We start from the raw sequence: 23,985 nt of genomic DNA on the forward strand, positions 1-23,985 counted from the left end.
TTACATAATGAAAATATATCTGTTTTCTTATTGGTCAAAAACCAGTCACATGACCTTCCATGAATAGTGAATTTGCCCTGAGATGGTCCCACCGGTCCATTAAAAGTGATATTGCCCTGACCAATGAAAATAAAGATGAGACAAAATTCTATTCAATTAATGAGTAGGTAACGTAATGCAAAGTCAACTAATGTAAACAAGCACAAACTTGTGACAAAACGCTTTGCTGTCTTTCAACAAAAAAATAACATATTTAGTCATACTGTGTTTAATTCCCCAAATACAACAAAAACAAGGTCAGTAATCGTCAAATTGTGTATGGAATATATTGCAGATTTAGAAACGTACATGATACATCAAAATGCAGTTGGAATCGGCACTCTCAGGATTTTATGTTACAAAGCATTACTGTGATAGATTGTGATACAAGGGAGATAACTACCGCTACCTTTAAAAGTGGTATCAGGAGCACTCCTGGATTTGGTAAAACTGCATCCAGGGACAGGTTCCCAAACAGGCTCTTCTTGAATGTCTGTTAACTCAATCTTTCCATATATTCTTTCTAACCTCACAAACAAAACACAATATAAACCAAAAACACAATAATAGCAAAAGATTAAAACAAAAACTTTCTACAACTAAAGAGCAAGTCTAAAAAGGAACAGCAAAAGCCACAAAATGATTGTAATTATACTACAAACATTCAGAAACTACAGGTAAATTCTTGTTTACCGTACACAGTAAATGAGCACATAACAAAATATATGAAGCCATATGTACGAAGCAAGTACACAAATAACTAAACTCAGTTGTGGAAATCCATGCCATAAAATACATAAAAAAATAATGGATTTTAGGTGCAAATGTTTTTTCTACACAACTCACTAAAAACAAAAATAAAGACACATACTTTTAGTCTATATGTACATCTATGCTTTATTCCCCAAAACCAATACTTATTTGACATTTCAAAATGTTGGATGCACCTGCAGAGATCTCTACTAACCAAGAATTTCCAATCTGTCTCGTGCCATTGTCATGTTGGTCTGCATTTTCTCCCGGAGGCGCTGAGCTCTCTCAACAGTCTGACCTGATAATGTAATCACCACATAAAAGACATCACAGTATTACAGCACACCAATAATCTAACATTACGCCAAATGCAAAAATATAATATTTACTGTAAACTTGACAAACCCATTAAACATCATGACTCCTTTTTTAAATACAGTATCTAAAGACTCAAGAAAGAAAGAAAAAAATATTTTATCTAACGACGCACTGAACACATTTTAGTTACGGTTATATGGCGTCAGACATATGGTTAAGGACCACACAGATATTGAGAGGAAACCGGCTGTCGCCACTTCATGGGCTATTCCTTTCGATTATCAGCAAGGGATCTTTTATATGCACCATCTCATAGACAGGATAGTACATACCACAGCCTTTGTTACACCAGTTGTGGAGCACTGGCTGGAATGAGAAATAGCCCAATGGGCCCACCGACGGGAATCGATCCTAGATCGATCGTGCATCAGGCAAACGCTGTACCACTGAGCTACGTCCCACCCTTTGACAAAAGAATAAATGCTAAATATTCCACGACTATGTCTGTACCCAAAAACAATCCATTAACAAGTGTCTGTTTGACATTTCTTGTGTGAATGGCTTTATTTTACTGGAAAATTGTGGATTGTACAAAACATGAATTGAGCTAGGATTATTTTATGATCATACTGACATTATAAAAGGAAGGAAATATTTTATTTTACGATGCACTCAACACATTTTATTTTCGGTTATATGGCGTCAGACATATGGTTAAGGACCACACATATACTGAGAGAGGAAACCCACTGTCGCCACTTCATGAGCTACTCTTTTCGATTAGCAGCAAGGGATCTTTTATATGCACCATCCCACAGACAGGATAACACACACCACGGCCTTTGATATACCAATTGTGATGCACTGGCTGGAGCAAGAAATTGGCATTATAACTACACATACTAGTAATTTTAACATTTCAAAACAATATTTTGTTCAACAAAAATAAAATAAAATTGAAAATAAACATTCACGGTGGCTAACTTTCAAGCAATTATGGGAGATTTCCTACAAAAATAGTTCAGACTTTTATGTTTAACAAAATATTTGTTTTATTGAACAGATCAAAATGTTCCTTAATTTACTAATATAAGATTGAATGGGTATATTATACATACCTTGTCCAGTAACAACCACAGCAATCCCTTTTTCCAACTCCATGATGCCTTTCTTGTACAACTCAATAGCCAAGTCTTTGCGGCCTGAAATATAAATAGTAATATTAGTAATTTAATCATAAAAATAACAATCACAAACAATAAGGAAATAAAACCAAGTTATAGAACTAATCAATATTCAAATTAAATCACAAATGTTCACTAAATCAGATAAATCTTGACAAAACACTGTAAAAATACAATACAAAGTTAAGTTTGTAAAACTAAGTATCTATATGTTCAAAGGACCACAATATGGCAAACACTTTTGATATATAAAAATGTTTCATGTTAGGCCTAAAAAAATTTTTTTTTAAAATGCCCCCAAAAATGGGTATGGTAGGTTTGGTTTAAAAAACAAAATTCTTTTAAAATTACTACATTCACTGTTAAGGGTCCAGATAAAATGTTATGTATATGTACACTTTTCACCTATAAGAATACAAAAATAAAAATAATGGTTGACCCTTTTTTCTAGATAAGGTCAGGTTCCTGAAAACACACAATTTTGTTCTTCAGGCCTTAGCAGAAACATCAAAACTGTCTAGAATACTCAAATTGAAATACATGTACATGTAACTTAACTTTGTCAGACTTAGATGTAAGGATAAGAAAATGTAAGCCTTCAACGAAACCTGTTCATTCCTCTGTACTGAAGTAATGTAACTTTCAAAATGAATTAACATGCAAGTACAAGACAATGTATTTTGACAGGTTCATTCTGCCACATTACAAACCATACTGTACCACATTTTAGTCGACCTCTTAACAGTGTAAGAACTTATCACAGGAAAACTGTCTCCCAATGGTTGTTATGCTCAAACGTTAATTAACATTAGCAAAAACTACAAAATCCCCAGGATTGGTTTAAAGGCGCTTACATTTTTAGGATGAGTTAAACACAAATCAAGTCAAAATAAGTGGGGTAATGGGTTGAAAACAGTTAAGTGTTTATCTTCAAACCAGCAAATCATGTTTGTTTTTTGTTTTTTAATTAAAATTATTATATTATATTATTTATTATATATTTCTTTAATTTATATTATTTATTTTAGTTTAGTATTATAATTTTATGTTTATTGTGTCAATGACTCATCATTCAGTTAATTAAGACTGGGCAGTGTTCTCATTGGGTGAAAATTAAAGGTGAGCGGCTGAACGACTCAGCCCCCACTTTAATAAAAATCATGGGCTAGGATTGTTTGATATCAGAGCAGCATGCTATTAATCTAGTAATCGTACTCATACCGAAGTATCGGGGAGACAAGATGGCTCCACACTTTAACGCATGCCAGCTTTGTTGTCTAGGACAATTTTAAAGCAATTGACCATTGTCAAATAAAAGGGTGTTGAGAGCCTTGCACCTAATTAGGTATGAAGAATATGTATGACCTATTAGAGGTGTGCATACTTGTGTACTGTTAAGTTCCAAAAGTTGTTACAAACATCAGTCTATTATCACACATGGTCAATTAAACTGTACCAGCAATTGATTTAAGATGCTTCCATGATGCTTACTTACATACCTAAAAAGCAGCATCCCGCTAAGCTATATGCCTCTGGGGAAACCCCTGACACATTTAGCTGAACAATACATAAAGCAATAAAATATTATTATCTGGCTCAGTCAGGAAAAATATTATATATATTGCTTGGGTGTATTTTCTAAATGTTAGATAATTAACACAAGCAGTACTAACAGGAAATGTTTTATTTAACGATGCACTCAATACATTTTATTTACGGTTATATGGCATCAGAGATATGGTTAAAGACCACACACAGATATTGAGAAAGGAAACCCGCTGTCGCCACTACATGGGCTACTCTTTTTGATTAGCAGCAAGGGATCTTTTATATGAACGATCCCATAGACAGGTTACCACTGTCTTTGTTACACTAGGTGTGGAGCACTGGCTGGAACGAGAAATAGCCCAATGGGCCCACCAATGGGAATTGATCCTAGATCGATCGTGCATCAGGCGAGTGCTGTACCACTGAGCTACATCCCGCCCCTCAGTACTAACAGTTACATCTACCTAAAGCAACATCATTAGTGGTCGGCAGATTATGTAGCGGTAGGTTAATTTATACTGCTAGTATATTATAAGATTTGGAAACATTCCGACACTATACATATAGCCACAAAGTCCTGTCAGGGTTATTGATGGTCAAGTACAGAAAGCTGGCTTTAGAACAATACCCCATTTTGTTTTTTAAAAACATTAATTATGTTCTCTGCTTCTACACTGAAACCCCTCTAAACCAGACACCCACGGGAGCAAGGAAAACGTCTGGTTTAAGGGGTATCCAGTATAGAAGGTTCTGTTCTGTATGGACATATTTTTTAAAAGATTGAACAACGTCCTGTCTTGAGAAAACGTTGGTTTACAGAGGATCCAGTTTTGAGTGGTTTCACTTTATTTTCATCACAATGTCCACAAATCTGAGCTTGTATATAATAATAACAACAAATAATTAAAAAATGTTTCATTAACTGATGATGAACATGACAGAAGCCAACTGGCTGGTTTAGAAGACATGTATTTCATGTTACAGCGTACATGAAGTAATAGCTCAAACCGCGATACCCAGCTGGAATAAACTAACAGTTCATATATACGGAATTAACACCCCAACAGACATGTGTTAATGAGTGTAAATAGAAATGACCATCAGTCATGACATTGTCCACCTGTCATGCACTGGACAGTGAAAAACAGGCATTCTGAGAGTAATGCTACAGCAGGAATACATGTCCCCTACCAGGCCAAAACAATTTTTGACATCTCCTAAGTTCAAGGGCCAAACTCAGTCAAAAATGGGTAAATCGCCATAAAACACAAATTTAATCTGTAACAGTACTTGATAAAGATAGTACATGATAAAGCTATACATAAAATTTCAGCTTAATATCTCAATGCATTCTGAAAAAAACCCATCCAGATTACTATACGGAACAGACAGGACAGACATGAAACCTATAGTCCCCTCTGGTTGAACCAGTAGTGGACTAATAACCACCAGGAGACCGGACACTGTCCACCTATAGTCCGTCCCACAGGGAACACCTTTTTTCATGCTATAGAATTGACTACAAGTTATTGATTTCTGAGCCGACTGTTTTCTAAATTGGACACAAAAATAGGGTTGTTTTTTTTGTTTTTTTCCAACACACTTTTACTTTTCTTATGTCAAACAAAACTGAAATTATTTACAAAAAAAGGTTTTGTAGGATGGGATGGACTATAGCTGTCAAGCATTGGACAGTGAAAACTAACCTTTCTTTAAACCCCAACAGCTAATTTGCATTCATGTTGGGGTATCATTCATCCATTCATTTATTTGGACAATTCATTTGGACAGTGAAAATAAAACTCACACTGGATTTTATGAGATCATCATGATGAAATTTATTTTAAGTGATTTGACTAAAACATTTTTTAAATGTGTACTAAAATTACAAAAAGAAAGAAAGATGCACTAAACATGCCATTTCTTGAAAAGTTAAGTAATACATATATGTCAAATTCAATTTAAAATCACAACATTCATATAAAAAAACAGGTGTCTTCATTGATTATACAAAAGAAAATAACCTGAAACACCGGTCTTTACATTCAGTCAATCATAACTCTTATGTACATCATACATTAACATCAAGCCAAATGGCTTTTTCGCTTCATTACAAGCATTATATTAATAATGCCCAGGGTGATCACACCATCATGAAAAAAAGGCTATAGACACCGCCATGGCATGCAACAACATGACTATGTTACATCTTGTAAGTGAGGATTATCAGCTTCCCAGACCTGCATGGATCAATAATCCACGAAGTGTCTTCGTTCAGTGCTGTGATCCATCTACAGGAACCAGAAACCAGCTGCCTTCAGTCGACAATCTTATACACATTACCGTTATGTAAAGCCTGGCAGTAAATGTATATCCTTTATGTAAAGGGTACAATTACAAACACATCACAGCTAGATTCATAATATTCGTGACAAGCATCAATTCCATTTATGAATGTTTATGATCAGGTTCGTCAATACCAAATACACCGTACATCAAACATTAAGTGCACCAAGTTGGATAGACAAATTCAAACTTTTCTTGCAAATTCGAATCCAAATTATTTTGACATCCTTACTAATAGCAAATAAAGACAAAGCTCATTTATAATGGGCATCATGAAAATACATTGCGAAAAAAAGAAGATGAAATTTTTTATTATCACAGATTCCTGTTATGTAAAGGTGTGGGAATCCAACTGAATTTTCATAGTATTTGACAGAAATGTAGGTCTCTTGTGTTCATAGTAATCTTGGGTTTTTTTTAAAGATTAAGGTTAGCAGGATAAAATTTGGGTTGGTCAGGTAACCGGAAACAAATAATATTTTATATTATGCCGTAAAGAAAGGAAGATGAACTTTTCAAATTCTTCTACTGGAAAGGTACTCCACATACCAGTACACAAATGAAGGCTACTAATTTTCATTAACAGCAAAATATCTGTACACTTTTCCAATAAAAGACTGCACATATAATTATTTTATCGATTTATTTTTTATGCTTACAAAAATGTCATTTAACAGGAGAAATTGTCTCCCACGCAGAGGGTGGGAGATTTGATCAAATACCAAGAGACTCCCGCGGAATCCGGGAGGGTTGACAGGTCTGATATGTGATATATTTAGCAGTTTTTAATACATGATCAGCGATCGAAATAAGCACTTGTCCGTTTGTCAAAATGTACTTGAACAAGCATAATGTACCTCATTGGTTATCCGGTGGACAAACTGGACAAGTAGATTTTAGATTACTTGTCCTATGGACAAGTGAATATTTTTGCTTATTTCTATCACTGACACATATAGCAGGAAATAACACAATGGATCCACTAAGCGGAACTGATCTAGGAACCCTTGATGTGTTAAACAAGAGCTCTACCACTCTTCACAGTTTTATTTGAAAATCTTCACTATATTACCAGTTGGAACAGAGTACTAGTAGCTCAGCCAGTGTAAAACTTTGTTTTGTTTAATGTAGTCTTCAAAATGAAACCCACTATATTTTTTCATTAGTCGTTTCATATGCACTTTTGTCATGGACAGGACAGCACATACCACATTCTTTGATATACCTGTCGTGGGGTATTAGCTGGGATGGGAAAAAACCCCCAAAAACTTAACACGTCTGTTGAGTAGGTTCTATCCTACGACCCAAGCACCTCAGGCATGCCCTCTAAAACCTGAGCTAAATCCTGCCCCTCAGTTACATGAAGAGGAAGTCAACCTAATTACATCTGTTCTGGAAGAGGATGTGATATAAACAAAATATCCAACAGTGGTCAGTCACACCCACTGGTGAACTCACCTGAGATGCCAGCTATCTTAATTACATATGAAGATACTTCATTATATTTCACACTGATGGACCAGTATGCCAATACCAGCTTTTTGTTACATTAGAGACGAGAAGTTCACATGGTGAATGTTTGCTATTGTGTAAATGTAAGATATTTCAGCAGCTCACATTTCTAGATGCGTGTATAGCAATTAATTAACTTTCTCTAGTCTCAGAGGTTTTCCTCTTTTGTGTTTTCTTTTGTATAAGCCTCATTTTGACATGTATTTCGGTTTGACCATTCATGGTCTTATGAATATTTGACTAATACTAATTGATAACTGGTCTCCACAGGTTCCGAGACTTTGAGGTATTCAATGTGAATGTTAACACAAACATGATTTCATATATGTATCTTAAAATAATTATCTCAGTGTTTAAGCTGGTAGGAAAAAAAAATACAGCTATATAATTTGGCATATTTGGGTTGAAAGCATGTAGCCAAATTCCACTGCTTGTAGTTAAAGTAAAATGTTTGGGGTTTTTTTTAAAATTACGATTCGTATTTATCAACACCAAAAAATAAAAAAACACCCGTTTTTGACCCTGGTTGGGCTTCTGGTGCACTCTTACATTTAACAGTGTGGGTGGTCCCTCCTCCCACCCACTCCAAACCCTTTCCTGTCCTGGATGGAGGAGCCGGCATAAGTCGACACCTGTGCCCATGACAGGCATGCACTACAACAGGTTGCTCTGAATGTGCGCATTATGACCAATAAAGACATCAGCTATTGGTCGAGCCGGTATTGGGATGCAAACCCAGTACTTACCAACCTTTAGTCTGAAGGATTAGCCACTACCCAATCTCTGAACTTTTGACCATCTTATAATTAACCATATGCAGTAGAAAACTGCAGTTTTCTTTTCATGAGAAATTATCTTCAGACAAATAAAAGAATCATTAACTTGGTGGCCAGGTAAATCAGGTGAGAGATGTACAGTTATAGATTAATTATGAAAACTATAAATAGTTAGTATCTGTAGTACTTACAATACTGTGTGATTGCAACTGGATTAATTAATAAAACATCTCCATCCAAAACTTTGTTTAAAATAATTAGGTGTTCAACTGAGACTCAATAATAATAAACAAAATTAAACACTTTTTAAAAGCAATTTTTGACAAATTTTAAAAAACGTTAATGTTTTAAACAAAGCCATTTGTAACGACACAGAATTTCATACACCCAATGTTTATAATTTTTATAAAATCATAATAATATATTTTATATATTATGGATTTGAAAATCAGTGTTTTGCAAGGTGGTATAATGTGTCAATTTAGTTCTGACAATGACTGCAGGTTGGCATAAATATTGTATTTCTAATGATTCATTTTTGTAACAATCTCAACCAATTCTCAAATGTACTTTCTTGATTTCTCAACTCTACAACACACGTTATGGAGCATATTAAAGTTATCCACCAAGCCATCAGCGAGCATGCTCGTAACATGAACAAGTGAACAATGAAAGCCAAACCTGAGGACTATTACTACAATCAACTTGCACTGCCACTGACAACAATAGAAAACAGGTGTGTGTAGGCAATTGCTAAATCTGGTGCAGGACAAACTGTCTGCATGTGTTTGGCTCAAACGGGAAATTTGAAGCGACTTGTTATGCTGGGAGAACTTCATGTACCATTTGGCCATAACAAAAGATCTGTATTTTTTAATACACCAAAATATACTTCTCTCCTGTTTTTTGTTGTTTTATATGTATTAATCTGAAACAAGTGGTCCAAAATCAAATGAGTACAAAAGCACAGAGTAAACAATATTGAGAGAGAGAGAGAGAGAGAGAGAGAGAGAGAGAGAGAGAGAGAGAGAGAGAGAGAGAGAGAGAGAGAGAGAGAGAGAGAGAGAGAGAGAGAGAGAGAGACAGAGAGAGAGAGACGAGAGAGAGAGAGAGAGACGGAGGAGAGAGAGAGAGAGAGAGAGAGAGAGAGAGAGAGAGAGAGAGAGAGAGAGAGAGAGAGAGAGAGAGAGAGAGAGAGAGAGAGAGAGAGTTTTAAATCCATCTTCAAAAAAGGGACAAAACTTAGCCCAGTGGTAGTGCTCTAGGATTAATCCCAGTCTGTCTAGGATCGATTCCAGTTGACCTTGGTCCAGCTAGTGCACTCACAACCCTTGTATTAAACTTGAAAGGCTGTGGTATGTGCTATCCTGTCTATGGGATTGTGCATATAAAATATCTTTGCTACTAATGGAAAAATGTGATGGGTTTTTCTCTAAGACTACATGTCAGAATTACCAAATGTTTGACATCCAATAACCAATGATTAATATTATAATAAACAACACAAACTAACTTTCTATCTTCAAACAAATATGCTATTAACTTTTTTTTGGGCAGGGGTGTGAATGTTGGGACTTCTAAATGGTGGAGGTTTTGTTTTGCTTTTCTTTTTTAGTAATTTTTTATTACAATATTTATATATCAGTTTTAAAAAATGTATAATAATAATATTATTATTATTAAAAAAAACTGTACATAGATAATTTAATTTATTTCGATTTAAATTTCATTCATATAATATTCCATATGTAAATAATAGGTACTAAACAAATAGTCCTGTGACATACATATTTTTTTCATGGCTCTGAAATATGTATGAATGTTTAATGTATTATACAGCTATTTTTTTTAGCAACCATAACACTATCAACATGTCGAAATTCTAAATTTAAGAATAAAACTAACAAAAAAGCTTTGTTTGAAAATGAAGTCCAAGTGTAGGATTAACACTGGCCTGATGAAATATGGACCCCTATGTCCAGTAGTGGTGGGCAGAGTTGGGATTTGATGTGCCACCAGCTTAAAGCCGAATGCTTGTTCCAGAGTTTCAAAGTAATCCTCACAACATGGCCAGACTGGATAATCTGGTTTCTCCAGTTTACTGCCAAGCCAAGGAGACTGCTCACTGCTGGAGTCAAATGATCATTTAAAATCTGTCTCAATCTGGGTTAGTCACCAGTGGTGACTGGTCTTAAGACTACCAAAGCTGCACCTTTTAGAAAAATCCGCCATTTATAAGATTCTGCTCTTTACAGCCATCACATCATACAGAAAACAGCATGTGCATTTGAATATTAAAATATCAACTTTTAAGGCCAAATTAAAATACAATGTTTTGTATGGGCTTTAGATTATTTCGAAGTCAAGATGATAAATGCTTCCCAAAATAAACAATCCCAAATTAAATACAAACATGCTGACCTTAAAACATCCTGGGCCGAATTTACAAAGCCTGTTGGGTTTTTTAAACGAAGATGTTTAAGCATTGTAAATGTATGTGGTTACACATGTAAGTCTAAAATAGGCTTTGTAAATTCGGACCATATGTTATTATCAGGGGCTTAACATAATGGCGCAATGCAAAACCAGTGTCAAAACCAAAACGGCATTCAGTTTTCAGTTTGTTTGTTTTGGGGAGGGGGAATTTTTTTTTTTTTTAAGGGTGAAAACAAGACAATGTTCATGTGTCACTAAGACTTGGCTCTTTGTCACTGCTGTGTAAGATTCGTCATTTCACACAGATTGACACACACTCCAAAGTCATCGAGAGCCATACATTATGTCCATGAAAAAGATTACCTAAATTTAATTAGCAAAAAAAAGAAAGAAAAAAAAAGGAATTTTGTGCAAAATTAAATTTGTGTGAGTGGTGCGTGAATGAAACAATAATGTTCGCATTCTCTGAGACCTGCACTCGATCATGCACATTTGTAAAATAATTGGAACTGGCATGTATATAATAAAAGTTAGAATTTACCTTCATATTATCTGATAACAATCCCTGTTTATTTTATCTTTTTAGGCTGTTAACAATAGTCCAACTCTGAATTAATAACAGGTGTTTTTTTCCATTTGCTAACTAACTCTTGTATATAACACTGTACATTTATAGTTTTTTTATAATTTTCACAAGACTTTTAGAAAAATATTTACAATTAATAGTGATTCATGTAAAGTAAATAAAGTTTGTTATGTTTTATAACACCATTCCAGCACATTGGATGTCAGTTTGTAATTCTGACACATAATCTTCAGAAGAATCATGTTACATTTTTCCATTAGCAGAAAGGGAAGAAGGACATGGTTTATTTAATGATGCACTCAACATATTTTAATTACAGTTATATGGTATCAGACATATCAGTGTCTGCGCTTAACTTTTTTTTTGAGTTGCCATCCGGGCAAGTGGTGACAGCACTTTCACTTGCCCGGATCTATTTTCACATGCCCGAATAATATTTTCTAAAAAAACAAACAATATTGCAACAGATTATAAGAGAAAACATTTATTAACGTTGAGCACTGGTATAACCGACATAACCCCCACCCCATCTCAGTGAAATAATAATTTAAAAAAAAACTAAAATATAATGTTCAGTGGATACAATCTATGACGTGTACACATAACCAGGGCTGAATCTTGTCGACATGAATTTGTGCCCAATTTTACATGCCACTTAACTTACCGTACACCTATTCTTATATTGGGCATATGTTTATATGTAAAAGCAGACCTACACTTTTTCATGGTGCGAAGTAGGCTACATAGCTGTACTTTTATTTATTTATTATTTATTGATTTTAAAAAATAATTTAAAAAATCGGTTGCCAGGCGGGCAACCTTACTGTGGGTTTTCAGTCGCCCGTCGTCGTTTTTAGTTGCCAGGGACGATCGGGCAACCGTTAAGTTCGAACCCTGCATATGGTTACGGGCCACACAGATATTGAGGGAGGAAACCTGTGGTCACCACTTTATGGGCTACTTTTTTCGATTAGCAGCAAGGGATCTTTTATATGCACCATCCCATAGACAGGATAGCACATACCACAGCCTTTGATGTACCAGTTGTGGTGTACTGGCTGGAGCGAGAAATATCCCAATGGGCCCATTGACGGGGATCGATCTCAAACCGACCGTGCATCAAGTGAGCGCTTTACCACTGAGCTACGTCTCACCCTAGCAGCAAGGGATGTTTGATAAAACTTTCCCATAGAAAGAACACATACGATGGTCTTCAACAGACATACCAGTCTTGAAAGAGGAAGAAACCTACTCAGAGAATGGCTCCACCCAAGGGGTTCAATCCTCTAACAGTTATAGAAGACTAGTGTTACAATTCATAAAATCTTAGTCAGAAAAGAAAAAAGTGTTGAAAATGAGGGAACATTTTTAGTATTTCACTAGTTTCAAAGGTCGTTACACTATTAACTACTAACCAGCCTCGGTGGTGTCGTGGTTAAGCCATTGGACATAAGACTGGTATGTACACGATTCGCAGCCCAGTACCGGCTCCCACCCAGAGCGATATAAGCATGAAAATAAGTTCAAATGAAATGAAATTAACTACTAGTTGTTAATCAATTTTCAAACTGGTAGCAAATGTTGCTAATAGATTTTTTAAAACAAAATGTTCCATTAAAATTTGTAAAATCTAAGAAAGAATTATCCATGATGCATACAAAATAATAAATATGAATTAATACAATTTGTGAAGTAAAAGGTATCAAACTGCTAACACTTAATACTATACTGTACAATCAATGTTTAAGGTGTCTCCTCTTTTTACAGTTCTCTAACAAATATCCTCTTTTGCTACTTATCAGCTTCTTGCCAGATGACTTAAACCAAATATCAAATGTAGCATGTGCCGCCAGTTTCCTTCAGGATAAAAGTCCAGTGTTTGAAATGAAACAAAGTGGTGGATTGTTTCAGGGATATCAAACTGTCAGTATATATACTAAATTATCTTATCACAGCTTTAGAAAACACACATAGCAAGTAGTTTTCCACTATGTTAACACATCTGAAACATTTAGTAATGTGCCTCTGATATAATGTAACTCTTTGTAGACATTTAAAAAAAAAAAAAAAATGTCTTGAATTCTATATATATATAGTAGTACCGGTACAGTGTACATATTATATAGCTCAGCTTGCTTCAAGCTTTTTACCAGTACTGCCAACCCACCCAAAAGTGCATTCTTAATTTTGCCAAGAATTTCCCCAAGAAAATATCTGCAGGTTTAATTTAGATACAATTTCTCATAAAAAAAATAAATGATGGAGCATATTTATTTAAGAATAGCCAAAGACTTCTAAAAAAACATTGTCTATTATGAGGCAGGATTTAGCTCAGTCGGTTGAGTGTTCGCATCAGGTGCTTGCATCGCAGGATCGATCCATCTCAACTCATTAGCTTTTTTCTCATTCCATCCAGTGCACCACAAATGGTGAAAAAGGTTGTGGTATGTGCTTTCCTGTCTGTGTGAAAGTGCATATAAAAGATCCCTTGCTGCTAATGGAAAAATGTAGCAGGTTTCCTCTGATGACTACGTGTCCGAATTACCAAATGTTTGACATCCAATAGCCGACAATTGATTAATCAATGTGCTCTGGTGATATCATTAAACAAATCAAACTTTAAACTTCTGTTTTATATATTTCTGAAGGTGTAAAAGTTTTCAATAATAATAAACTAAGGTGTTCAGTGTTATTTTAGTGCTGACCATATACACTACTGCCAGTCATGAAGTCACTGATGGTCTGAAGTAATCAAGTTGTTAATTACCCCAGCATGTTTTAAGGGTTTCAAACTTGTTGAGTTGATGTAATGTTGCATGGTGCTAACCCCCAATCTGAAGCTGGGTTAAAAACAAAACAATAACAAAACTGACTGACATGGAAAAAAAGAAGGTGGCAAACACAATAGAGCTAGAGCACACCCTTGAAATTAGTCCTTTGTAAGAACAAAATTTCACCAAATTATTAATTAAACTTAAACAATTGTACAAACCACGATTTTTACCAATAAATTATTATAAGAAATTACTCTGCCAAATTAAAATAAAATTCACCAATTGGTTTAAAAAATGTTCAGCTGGTTAAACTTTAGCATTAGTCCTCACCCTGATAAAATGAAACAGGAAGAAGTTAGAACACTTAAATATGTCCTTACTGGCTATCCTTTTAACAGTACAATCACCAAGACGTTTTTATGCATAATGTTACAAATTATCAGGAGCAAAATCCAGCCAAAAGATCCACCATAGAAAATTACAAATCATTTAATTCATCCTTAATTACTATAACTCATTATGTCACAATTATGTTGATATGTGATGAACATTAAGGAGCCGTCCATAATTTTCAACATTTTCACGAGCGTACAAACCGTACGATGGGGGGGGAGGGGGTTAAGGGGCCAGCGTACACTTTTAAAAAAAAATGAAAAATGTCGATCAACATTTTTCATTTGGGGATGTACACTTTTAGGGGGGGGAGGGGGGTCAAAAATGTACGGTTTGTACGCTCGTGAAAATGTTGAAAATTATGGACGGCCCCTAAGTGAACTCTGTAGTAAATCCATACACTGATTATATGCTAGTTATCATTTTCTTGGGTAATTAAAAGAGAACTCGGACATTCTGACATTCTTGTCTGTTTTTGTCATGCTGTCCACATGACATCAGTGTTGTACATCAACCCCTGCAATTGCCCGCGGAAATCAGCAATTCTTTGATTCTCCACAGCACTATTTTTTTATGTGGATAATATTCTTTTTTTTTCTACAGCATGTTTTTTGCTGTAGACATTTTAATAATTACAGAGGTTGTAATATCCATTGTACATATATACATTTTTGTACATAGCAGGGTATGAACATAATAATTTGTTACAGGTCTATACCAATTTTAAAACATGTTTGTATTTGAGGCAAAATGCTCACTGACAACAATTTTGAGCCAGTAACATTACAACAAACATAAGAACCAAAAATTATGGCTATGGTTACGGGACGTTTTGTACTCAATTTATTTAGTCCCTGAATGTTTCATACTCGCAATGATTTTAAGGCAACACATCATCATTTGTTGTGCGTTATTTTCTGTAGCAGATTAACATAGTCCGGTTTAGGAAATAGTTTCTCATTAAAAAATACTACAAAATTCTGATATACTTTTTGAAATCATTCTTTGATGATTACACATAAGTTGACCTCTTGTATTTAAATAACACATTGGTTTGAAGTAACTTTTTATATGTAGTACTAACTGATCAATAACAACTGTGCAAGTGGTATGGTGCACTTGTATAACAGCAACACAAGGCAGTGGTCATGCCTAAAATTAGTAGTCACATGACCCTCTCAACAGTGTTGTATTTTTCACAGAATATATTCTGACAGAAATTGTATGGAACTGCACGGAGTAATTAATGGTGGCGTGTAACCTTGATACCCTAAATGTTTTGTCCTGTGGTCATTTAGTACATGTTTTATGTTGAATTGTACATTATATTATTTGGTCTGTCATAGTTGTTTGTTTGAAGGTGCAATTAGTACTTTTGTTATTATATAATAATTGCAAATAATTGTATTTCATATTTAAATCTTTAATACAGTATTTGTTAATCTCAATTAAAAATATAAATACATGTATAATGTTTGAGTTGTATATAACTGTTTAGTTACACTACAGTACTGTAAGTCAGACCCACCATATATGTAAATAATATGTGGATTGATCAAGGATATTCTAGTTTTGCAGCTACCTATATGCCGTAGAGACGTTTCATTATAAAGCATGTACCAGCATGTAAATGACCTGGGGACGAAAGAAAATATTAAAGTTTTTTGTTGTTTTTTAATTACTGTCTTTCTGTGCCCACAGTAAGTATGTTTGAACTTGTGTGTGTGTGTGTGTGTGTGTGTGTCCCAAGTCAGTAAGCATGTTTTGAACTCGGGGGGGGGGGGGGGGGGGTGACTCAATTAAAATATCATGCAAACAACTAAGACGACCAAACAATATACATTCAACAAAAAACGTTTACTAAATGATCACAGAACAAAACATCTAGGGTATTAAATGGTAGTGAGTACGAAACGTCCAGAATCAAACTGGGTATGAAACTTCATATAACCAAAAATTATCCTTCAACAAATACCATTTATTTTTATTCAGTGGCAAAAAACGTCCATTAGTAAAGTCCCTGACCTAAGGCAATTCATATCATAGCCACCGGAGCCATTGTTAAGTCCGAGCCCTGATGTATGTATTTAGAGAATAACTAACAAGCAGGGATAGTTTTACCTCTTGCCAAATGCAAATTTTAAAAACATTGACAAATTTTATTTTAATTTGAAAAAAACATTTTATGTAAAGATTGATATTTTATTAAAAAATAAATTTATGGGGTTTTGTAATTTTTTAACTTTAATTAAAAAAAAATATTTGCAATACCTATATTTTAAAAAATGTCCATGGCAACAAACAGCACTGTAGAAAACAAAAAGGAAAATATTCCACTGCAAGCAAAGTGCTGCTGTGAATTAAAAACTGCAGCAATCTCCACAGCAGTTCTGATGGACGTGGGAAATTGCAGGGGTTGAATTCGGCAAAATTTTCCACTCACCCTGATCCAGCCCTATGAGAAATTAGGAATTATCTGTCCCAAATGAATGAATGTTGTAAAGTAGCACTTTCATTTGTTAAATATCTTAACATAATACAGTGTTCTGTATACACTGAAGTGTGATGTAATGTGTTTTGTAACTTTTTATAGCTACATTGGATATAAGTTAGTGCATAATTGATTTTGCGCTGCTATCAGCATTATCACAGAATATTTTAATTACGAACATATTGGTTAATATTGTAGGTCGTGGGTGTACATGTTCATTTGCATATAGAATATATTTATTTTCATTCAGTCATCCTTAACCTGTCAGTACCCTAACTAGACAGACACCAAACATTTTCTTTTACAAATGTAGAAAAAATACAGCTTAAAGCTAGGATTCCATTTGTATGGCAAATTTATATGTCAGACTTATGCATTATGCTGTAAACAAACTGATATAGTTGAAATAGATAGACCTGTATGATTCTATATGTCGGTGACTTATGTAGCAAGTCCGACTGCACCCTGTAGCGATTGATCAGGGAACATTCTGTTTTCAAAATCCTGATTAACGATATTGATTAGCAACTACTGTTTAATGTTTTAAAATTGTGTAGCAATCACTTAAACATGTGTAGCAAATTGTGATGCGATACTAAACAAAATGTTCCCTGTTGATGCCGGATAAGCAAACAATAAGGCAAACAAAAACATTTTAATGGCAAAATTTTAAAATTCCGCAACAATATATACGAGGTTAAAAACAAATGCCAAAATCAAAATCTTTACCCACAGAGGTAGAAAAGTTAACAGAATTATAGGCAGTGACTATTAGTATAATGATTAAGGGTTGTTAAAAAACTATTATTGATCCATTCATAACTTGAAGACATTTGGTGCATGGAACAAATATAAAAACACATAACTGCTTAGCGTATACTTGAGTAATCAACAGTCGCAAACGTCACATTTTTTCTAAAGCTCACGGGCACGCGTGAACCTGTGATGTCATATTTATCAACAAACAGTCAAGTAAATAATAGTTATTTTACTACTTTTCGGTTACACATTTACTTTACTGTTTATCCTTATATGCTTGACTATTCCATAGATCTACTGATTACTCCAGGATATAGGCCTACATGAAATCTAACAAGCCTAATACCCCGTACACTTGCAACAATCTGCAAATAGCTTTAGTTTTAAACTATATTTTAGGTATGATGCAAAATTATAGTAATTCAATGTCCTGTCGTAAATATGAGTTATTTTACCTGCATCTTCTTCGTCCAACTTCAAAGCTTTTGAAATGTACTCAAATGCTTTTCTGTGGTAATGTTTCTGTTCAGCCAAGGCTGGCTCGGCTGGACCCACCAGCCCTTTTGTCTTGGAGCCATCTGACATTACTAACGATCCTTGTTCTTCATCTGTTGCTGTTCTACGTATATATCGTCGAGGAATTGTTAATTTTGATTTGCATGCTATAAACACAATAACTATCCAGAGTTGATAAGCAAATGTTCTTAAAACAGCGAATATAAATAAGACCGGAGCGGCTACTAATCGAAAATTTCTTCTGTGGACAGATTCGTAGTTTCTGGGATTAGGTCTGCCTTTCCCATCACCCCTCTTTCGCCCAAAAAAGCGTCCTCCCCCAGGTCCCTTTCGTTGCATATTCTTTCCCTTCCGCCATATTTTGAAACAAGCACCTTGTTTGGTAATATTTCCCACTAAACATCTAAAAAATATATAATAGATTTTCAAACAGTATCATTTTTTTATAGAAATAAATAAAGACTCTGAAATATATTTCATTAATATAGCGGATATTTCTTACTAAGACATAGTTTGTTCTTTAGAATACAGCCGTATCAGTATAATTATTTGTGAAAACAATACTAGTTAACTACCATATATTATCACGTATCAGTAATTTATTTTCACGAAAAGGTTTCCCTTCGTTTCTAAAAGCGCTGTTGACGTCAGACGGGGAATCCTCTATAAAACACCATTTCATTGGTAAGGTCATAATGAATATTTACAATGACCTGCATTAAGGTTGGTATTATCGGGGACACTGAAAGCATGCACATTGCGCCTAGCGTTAGGGCGTGTCAGTGGAACAAGAAATTCTCCAGATGGCTGATCGACTAGTTCAAGAAGAAACAAAAAGATCTAAATCTACCACTGTCACTAGCCTACAAGATCACTGTCGAAAAGCCATTTTAAAATGTGTGACATTATCGCGGATACAAGAAGTCGTGGATCTTCCATTGCCTGCAGTCATACAGGATTTCTTGATGAGTTTTAGCATTCCTGAGGACTTTGATTTAACTGGTATGTATGTGGATTATAATTTTAATTTTCCATACCATTTACATCATCGGACACATCAGATTCATCCCGGTGTGTTTGTGTTAGACGGTACGAACGTGTTGATCAAAACGTACAGCGATCTACCGTGTAATATGTGTGGCGATGAAGGAAGCAAAGGGGATGATAAGAAAACGCGGGAAATCTGGCGCACAATAAAGCATGAAAACCTGCAGAATTGTTTGCTGACAATACGAGATCCTAGTAATAATTTCGAGTGCACTGTGTTTGATTTCCCAGTGATGAACTTGCAAGACTATGCATACAACGTGTATTTGGCTGGGAATCACGTGCCGGAATTTCTAGTGTGGGAAATCCTATTGAAATTAACAACAGCGCTTCTATATTTAGCAACTGCGAATGTTGAACCGTGGGATCTTTGCAAGCCAGAAACGACGGTGATTGACGAGCGGGGACAAATAAAGCTGGAGAACCTGTTGCTGTATTATCCGGCTAAGAGACCCTTTCGACCCCAGGACAATGTCGCGTTCTCAAAAATGTACCAAGCGCCGGAGTTGGCTTACACGGGTAACTCGACAGTCAATACTGCTGTATGGGGCATTGGGAGAATTCTGCTGGAGTTGGTATTGCCCGTCCCCATTGTTCTGCTTAAAAATCGCGGGAGTTTCCATTTCCCGCCAATTTTGCCATACGCGACCCATTACTCATCTCGACTTCACAGCGTGATCCTGTGTTGTATGAGAAGTCAACCTCAACAACGACCGTCTTTGAGAAGTCTGCAGACGCTGGCGAAGAATGAGTTGAAATATCTCGGTAGTGTTTACACCGGTTCTCGCAACTTGTTGCAATTTATTTAACAGACTTAGAACAACATTAAATACGCTTCATGTGGATCATTTTAACACTTAAAAACACTAGTTGTAAATTGTGGACGTCTGTAGATTCAAATTGCCGAAGGATCGAACACAGACGTCTTGAAAAGAAAACCCCAACAAAAAACTTTGAAATGTTCCATATATAAACGACTTGGACCCACCAGCTATTGACCACACAATTGTGCCTTTTGACGTTGTTGGTATAGGCCTAGGTCTATTTTACATGTTTATTAATAATTCATCTAAGAAAGCATTCCATGAGTATCTTTTAAACAAATATTGTTTATTTTTCAGTCTACGATAGGTTTTACGTAGGATGTTGTTACATAAATGATGACATTTTAATTTGTCCATCAGTATCTATCACTACACGTCCATCCTGATGCAAGTAACGGGATACTGCCGAAACGGTAGAAACTAACTTTTAAAAAAAAGAAGAAATATAATAAGATGGGGTTTTTATGATTACTTTGTAGGACTACAAAGATTAATTCCAGTGCCAAGAAACACTCATGACTTGGGAGCTAAGTAGCCATGCAATTGTGGCCCGTTTCTCACTAATAGAGCCCTTTCCACGATTAATTACATTTCTTTTTGGGGTTTTTTTTAAGAGTACGAATGTCTATTGTGTATGTAAAAATTGTTTCTGGTCTTCCCGTGGATGTAAAAAGTAGCTCAAACTAGACTTCCCCCCCCCCCCCCCCCCAGTAGTTTCTTACGTACTAGTATTAAAACATATATTAGATCTAAAGAGGTACGGCCCAGTTTGGGCTAAGCTATTACAAACAGTAGGACGACCGGAAACCGATTGAGATTAGATATACAGACAGATTTTCTAAGTTATAAAATGAATTAACTTGATCAATTCCTTACCAAAAATATATTATAGTGGTTGAAAAGTAAAGATTTGTTTTTAATGTGAACAAACCCATATTATGCCAAAATGTTCGTACTTTTTTCTCTAAAAAATCAAACTAAAATTGTCTTTGCAAATTCTGGACAAGGGATTAAAATAAATACATATATGTTTATATATATTTTTAAAACATGTTTATTTTTATTTTTTTAAATGTCTGGTGAAGGTACGTGTCATATTTGAATATTTGTTTTGATGTAAAGTACTCAAGAGCAAGTATGGCTCACCACACTTGACTAATATCTATGGCCCTGTCTGTCCAGACAGGCCAGAAAGCTGATAAGCACGGGTAACGTACTTGTAGTTAATGAACATTAAAAAGTAATATAAACACGAATATAAACTTAAAATGATATTAAAATGTCAATACGTTGTTGGTGAAAAGTTGCTTATCTGATTGGAAATGCATTTAGGAAGCCTTGACAAGCAAAATGTGTGACATTCGTAAATCATTTTACAAGTTATAAATATAATATATTGTAATTCCTTACGGACGTATTCAAATACACACACACACGCACACACACACACATATATATATATATATATATATATATATATATATATATATACATTTATTTATTTATTTTGTGCTCTTTTCGCCTATAACATCGTTAAGTAACACTGGTTAAACGTTATTTCCGGCACAGATTGCTGAGTTCCTGTAGATATCAAATTGTGTAATCATCAGAATACACGTATAAGCAAGCATGACATACGCTGAGAATATCGAAGTCTAAAACAGCTTTGTAACTTCTATTTTTTAAATCAATGTTTTATATATACTGCATGTTAGAGGTAAAATACTTGTTAATTCTTGCGTTATGTGCCTTTTAAAATATTGTTGTATATTAATAATTATTATATATACATTGTAATCGATGCATCAGATTTGTCCAATATACTACCTATATACGCTATGTGATACTACTGCCTTCTGGATTAGTCAATAACGCATGTTTCTATGGTGATGCAGTGCCTTGTTAGTGCTTCGTAAACTACGCAGACGTACCCCTGTGGAAGTTTAGAAATCCGTTCGATACACGATGATGAGAGTATTTTATGACGGATGTTCGACTGACGGCAAGGTCACCCATACCATATATAGTATATCCACGGGCATAAAGCTTGGTGTCATCACAACCGCATTCACGCGTGCCTTTGTCTGTACATAAAGTATAACGAAATTTTATGTTGTACTCGTACATTATTATTATTTTTGGTGTACACAAGTTTAATGTTTTAGTTAAACTCGTGTGGAATTAGTGGATTTCTTCTCTGACCCGTGAACAAGTGTAGCGTAAAATGTATCATTTGCTTGGCACCTTGTACTAAGTTATAGCCAATATGTTAATGTGTTGAGGTGTCTTAAACACATAATCCTTTCCTTTATACAAGTTCTTCAAGCTTTCTTTCAAGACGTTTTGCAAAACTATTATATGTATAGACTACTTGCGTAAATTATATTTAAAAAAAATTCTCTCTCTCTCTCTCTCTCATGTATTTTTATATTTTGAAATCCACTGTGAAGTCATGCCAAATGTTCGTGTCGTAAAGATAATTTCAGTTTTATTTTATTGTTGAGTAATGAAATTCAGCTAATGAAAACCATGAGAGAGAAACGCGCTGTTTTCACATACGTTACTTTTTATTGTTTATTTATGATTTTCCTTAATGTCTATCATTTTAATAACTAGACGTGTCAGACATGTGTTTAGTAAGGGGCGTGCGAAAGATGTGCATACAGCAACTTCGTCGTGTTTTGAGTTGTTTGGTTTGTTTAATGACACCACTAGAGCATATTGATTTATTAATCACCGGCTGTTGGATGTCAAACATTTGGTAATTTTGCCTCAGTCTTAGAGAGAAAACCCGCTACATTTGTTCCATTAGTAGCAAGGAATCTTTTATATGCACCATCCCACATTGATTGCTAATCAATGTAAAATGTTACAGGTTTCCTTTGAGTACAAATACAAAATTACCAAATGTTTGACATCCAGTAGCTGATGATTAATAAATCAATTTGCTCTAGTGGTGTCGTTAAACAAAACAAACTTTAACTCGTAATAAATTAGCTGGAATTCTAACTCTGAAGTTCAACAGTGAACGGAACTTCCTGTTGTGCGATCTGTTACGTGTATGTCTCTGACATTTTGAAGTGCACGTGGCTGCCAATTAATTGGCTGTTTATGAAATCTGTCAACAGTTGGGCTGTGTGTTTTCTTTTACTGCTGAACTTAACAAAAGATTCTCTAAATATTTACGTAATTTAAAATGGTTATTAGCACCCAGCAGTGCTGTTGCCATGGTTTGGAATTTGGAAGTAATAGGCTAATATACGTTATTAATTAACGACTCGTTCTAACACCACCCCTTCAAAACGCTGGACTTGCAGATAGTTTACTCATTGGCAAACCAGAGGCGTCGTTTCAAACGTCATGGTCATTTGTTGCTACCGTTACACGCTTTTGAATCAATACAACAATGTTTTTGGTCTTTTGTTCATAACATGGTAATACCGATGTCCGGATTCAATGTTGATACAAACCACACACAATGTACATGAATGCATACATTCATACATACGTCCATTCGTACGTACGTATATACATTTGTACATTCGTACATTCGTGCATACGTACATACATTATTTGTTTTATTATTGAAACATATATTTAACAACGTATACACTTTTTGATTGTTTCCAAGTATCTCATTATCTATGCTGATATGTTAATTGAATATTGTTAGCACTACAAGT

At 34.9% G+C, this 23,985-nt stretch overlaps 1 protein-coding gene across 2 annotated transcripts in view; it reads right to left on the reverse strand.

Annotated features, from left to right (window-relative positions):
* The window catches only part of LOC121371360 (spastin-like), a 32,983-nt gene extending 14,213 nt beyond the window's left edge, over positions 1–18,770 (reverse strand). The window contains exons 1-4 of one of the 2 annotated variants that reach the window (XM_041497186.1): positions 18,371–18,770; positions 2,229–2,312; positions 1,007–1,090; positions 449–562 (exon numbers count right to left, since the gene is read on the reverse strand). In XM_041497186.1, coding sequence (XP_041353120.1) covers positions 449–562; positions 1,007–1,090; positions 2,229–2,312; positions 18,371–18,770 — 682 coding nt within the window. The remainder of the gene's footprint in view (positions 1–448; positions 563–1,006; positions 1,091–2,228; positions 2,313–18,370) is intronic. The other variant, XM_041497187.1, reaches the window with a different exon arrangement.
* Between the last annotated feature and the right edge of the window lie 5,215 nt (positions 18,771–23,985).

This window comes from Gigantopelta aegis, chromosome 4, assembly GCF_016097555.1.
Source record: "Gigantopelta aegis isolate Gae_Host chromosome 4, Gae_host_genome, whole genome shotgun sequence".
NCBI lineage: Eukaryota > Metazoa > Mollusca > Gastropoda > Neomphalida > Peltospiridae > Gigantopelta > Gigantopelta aegis.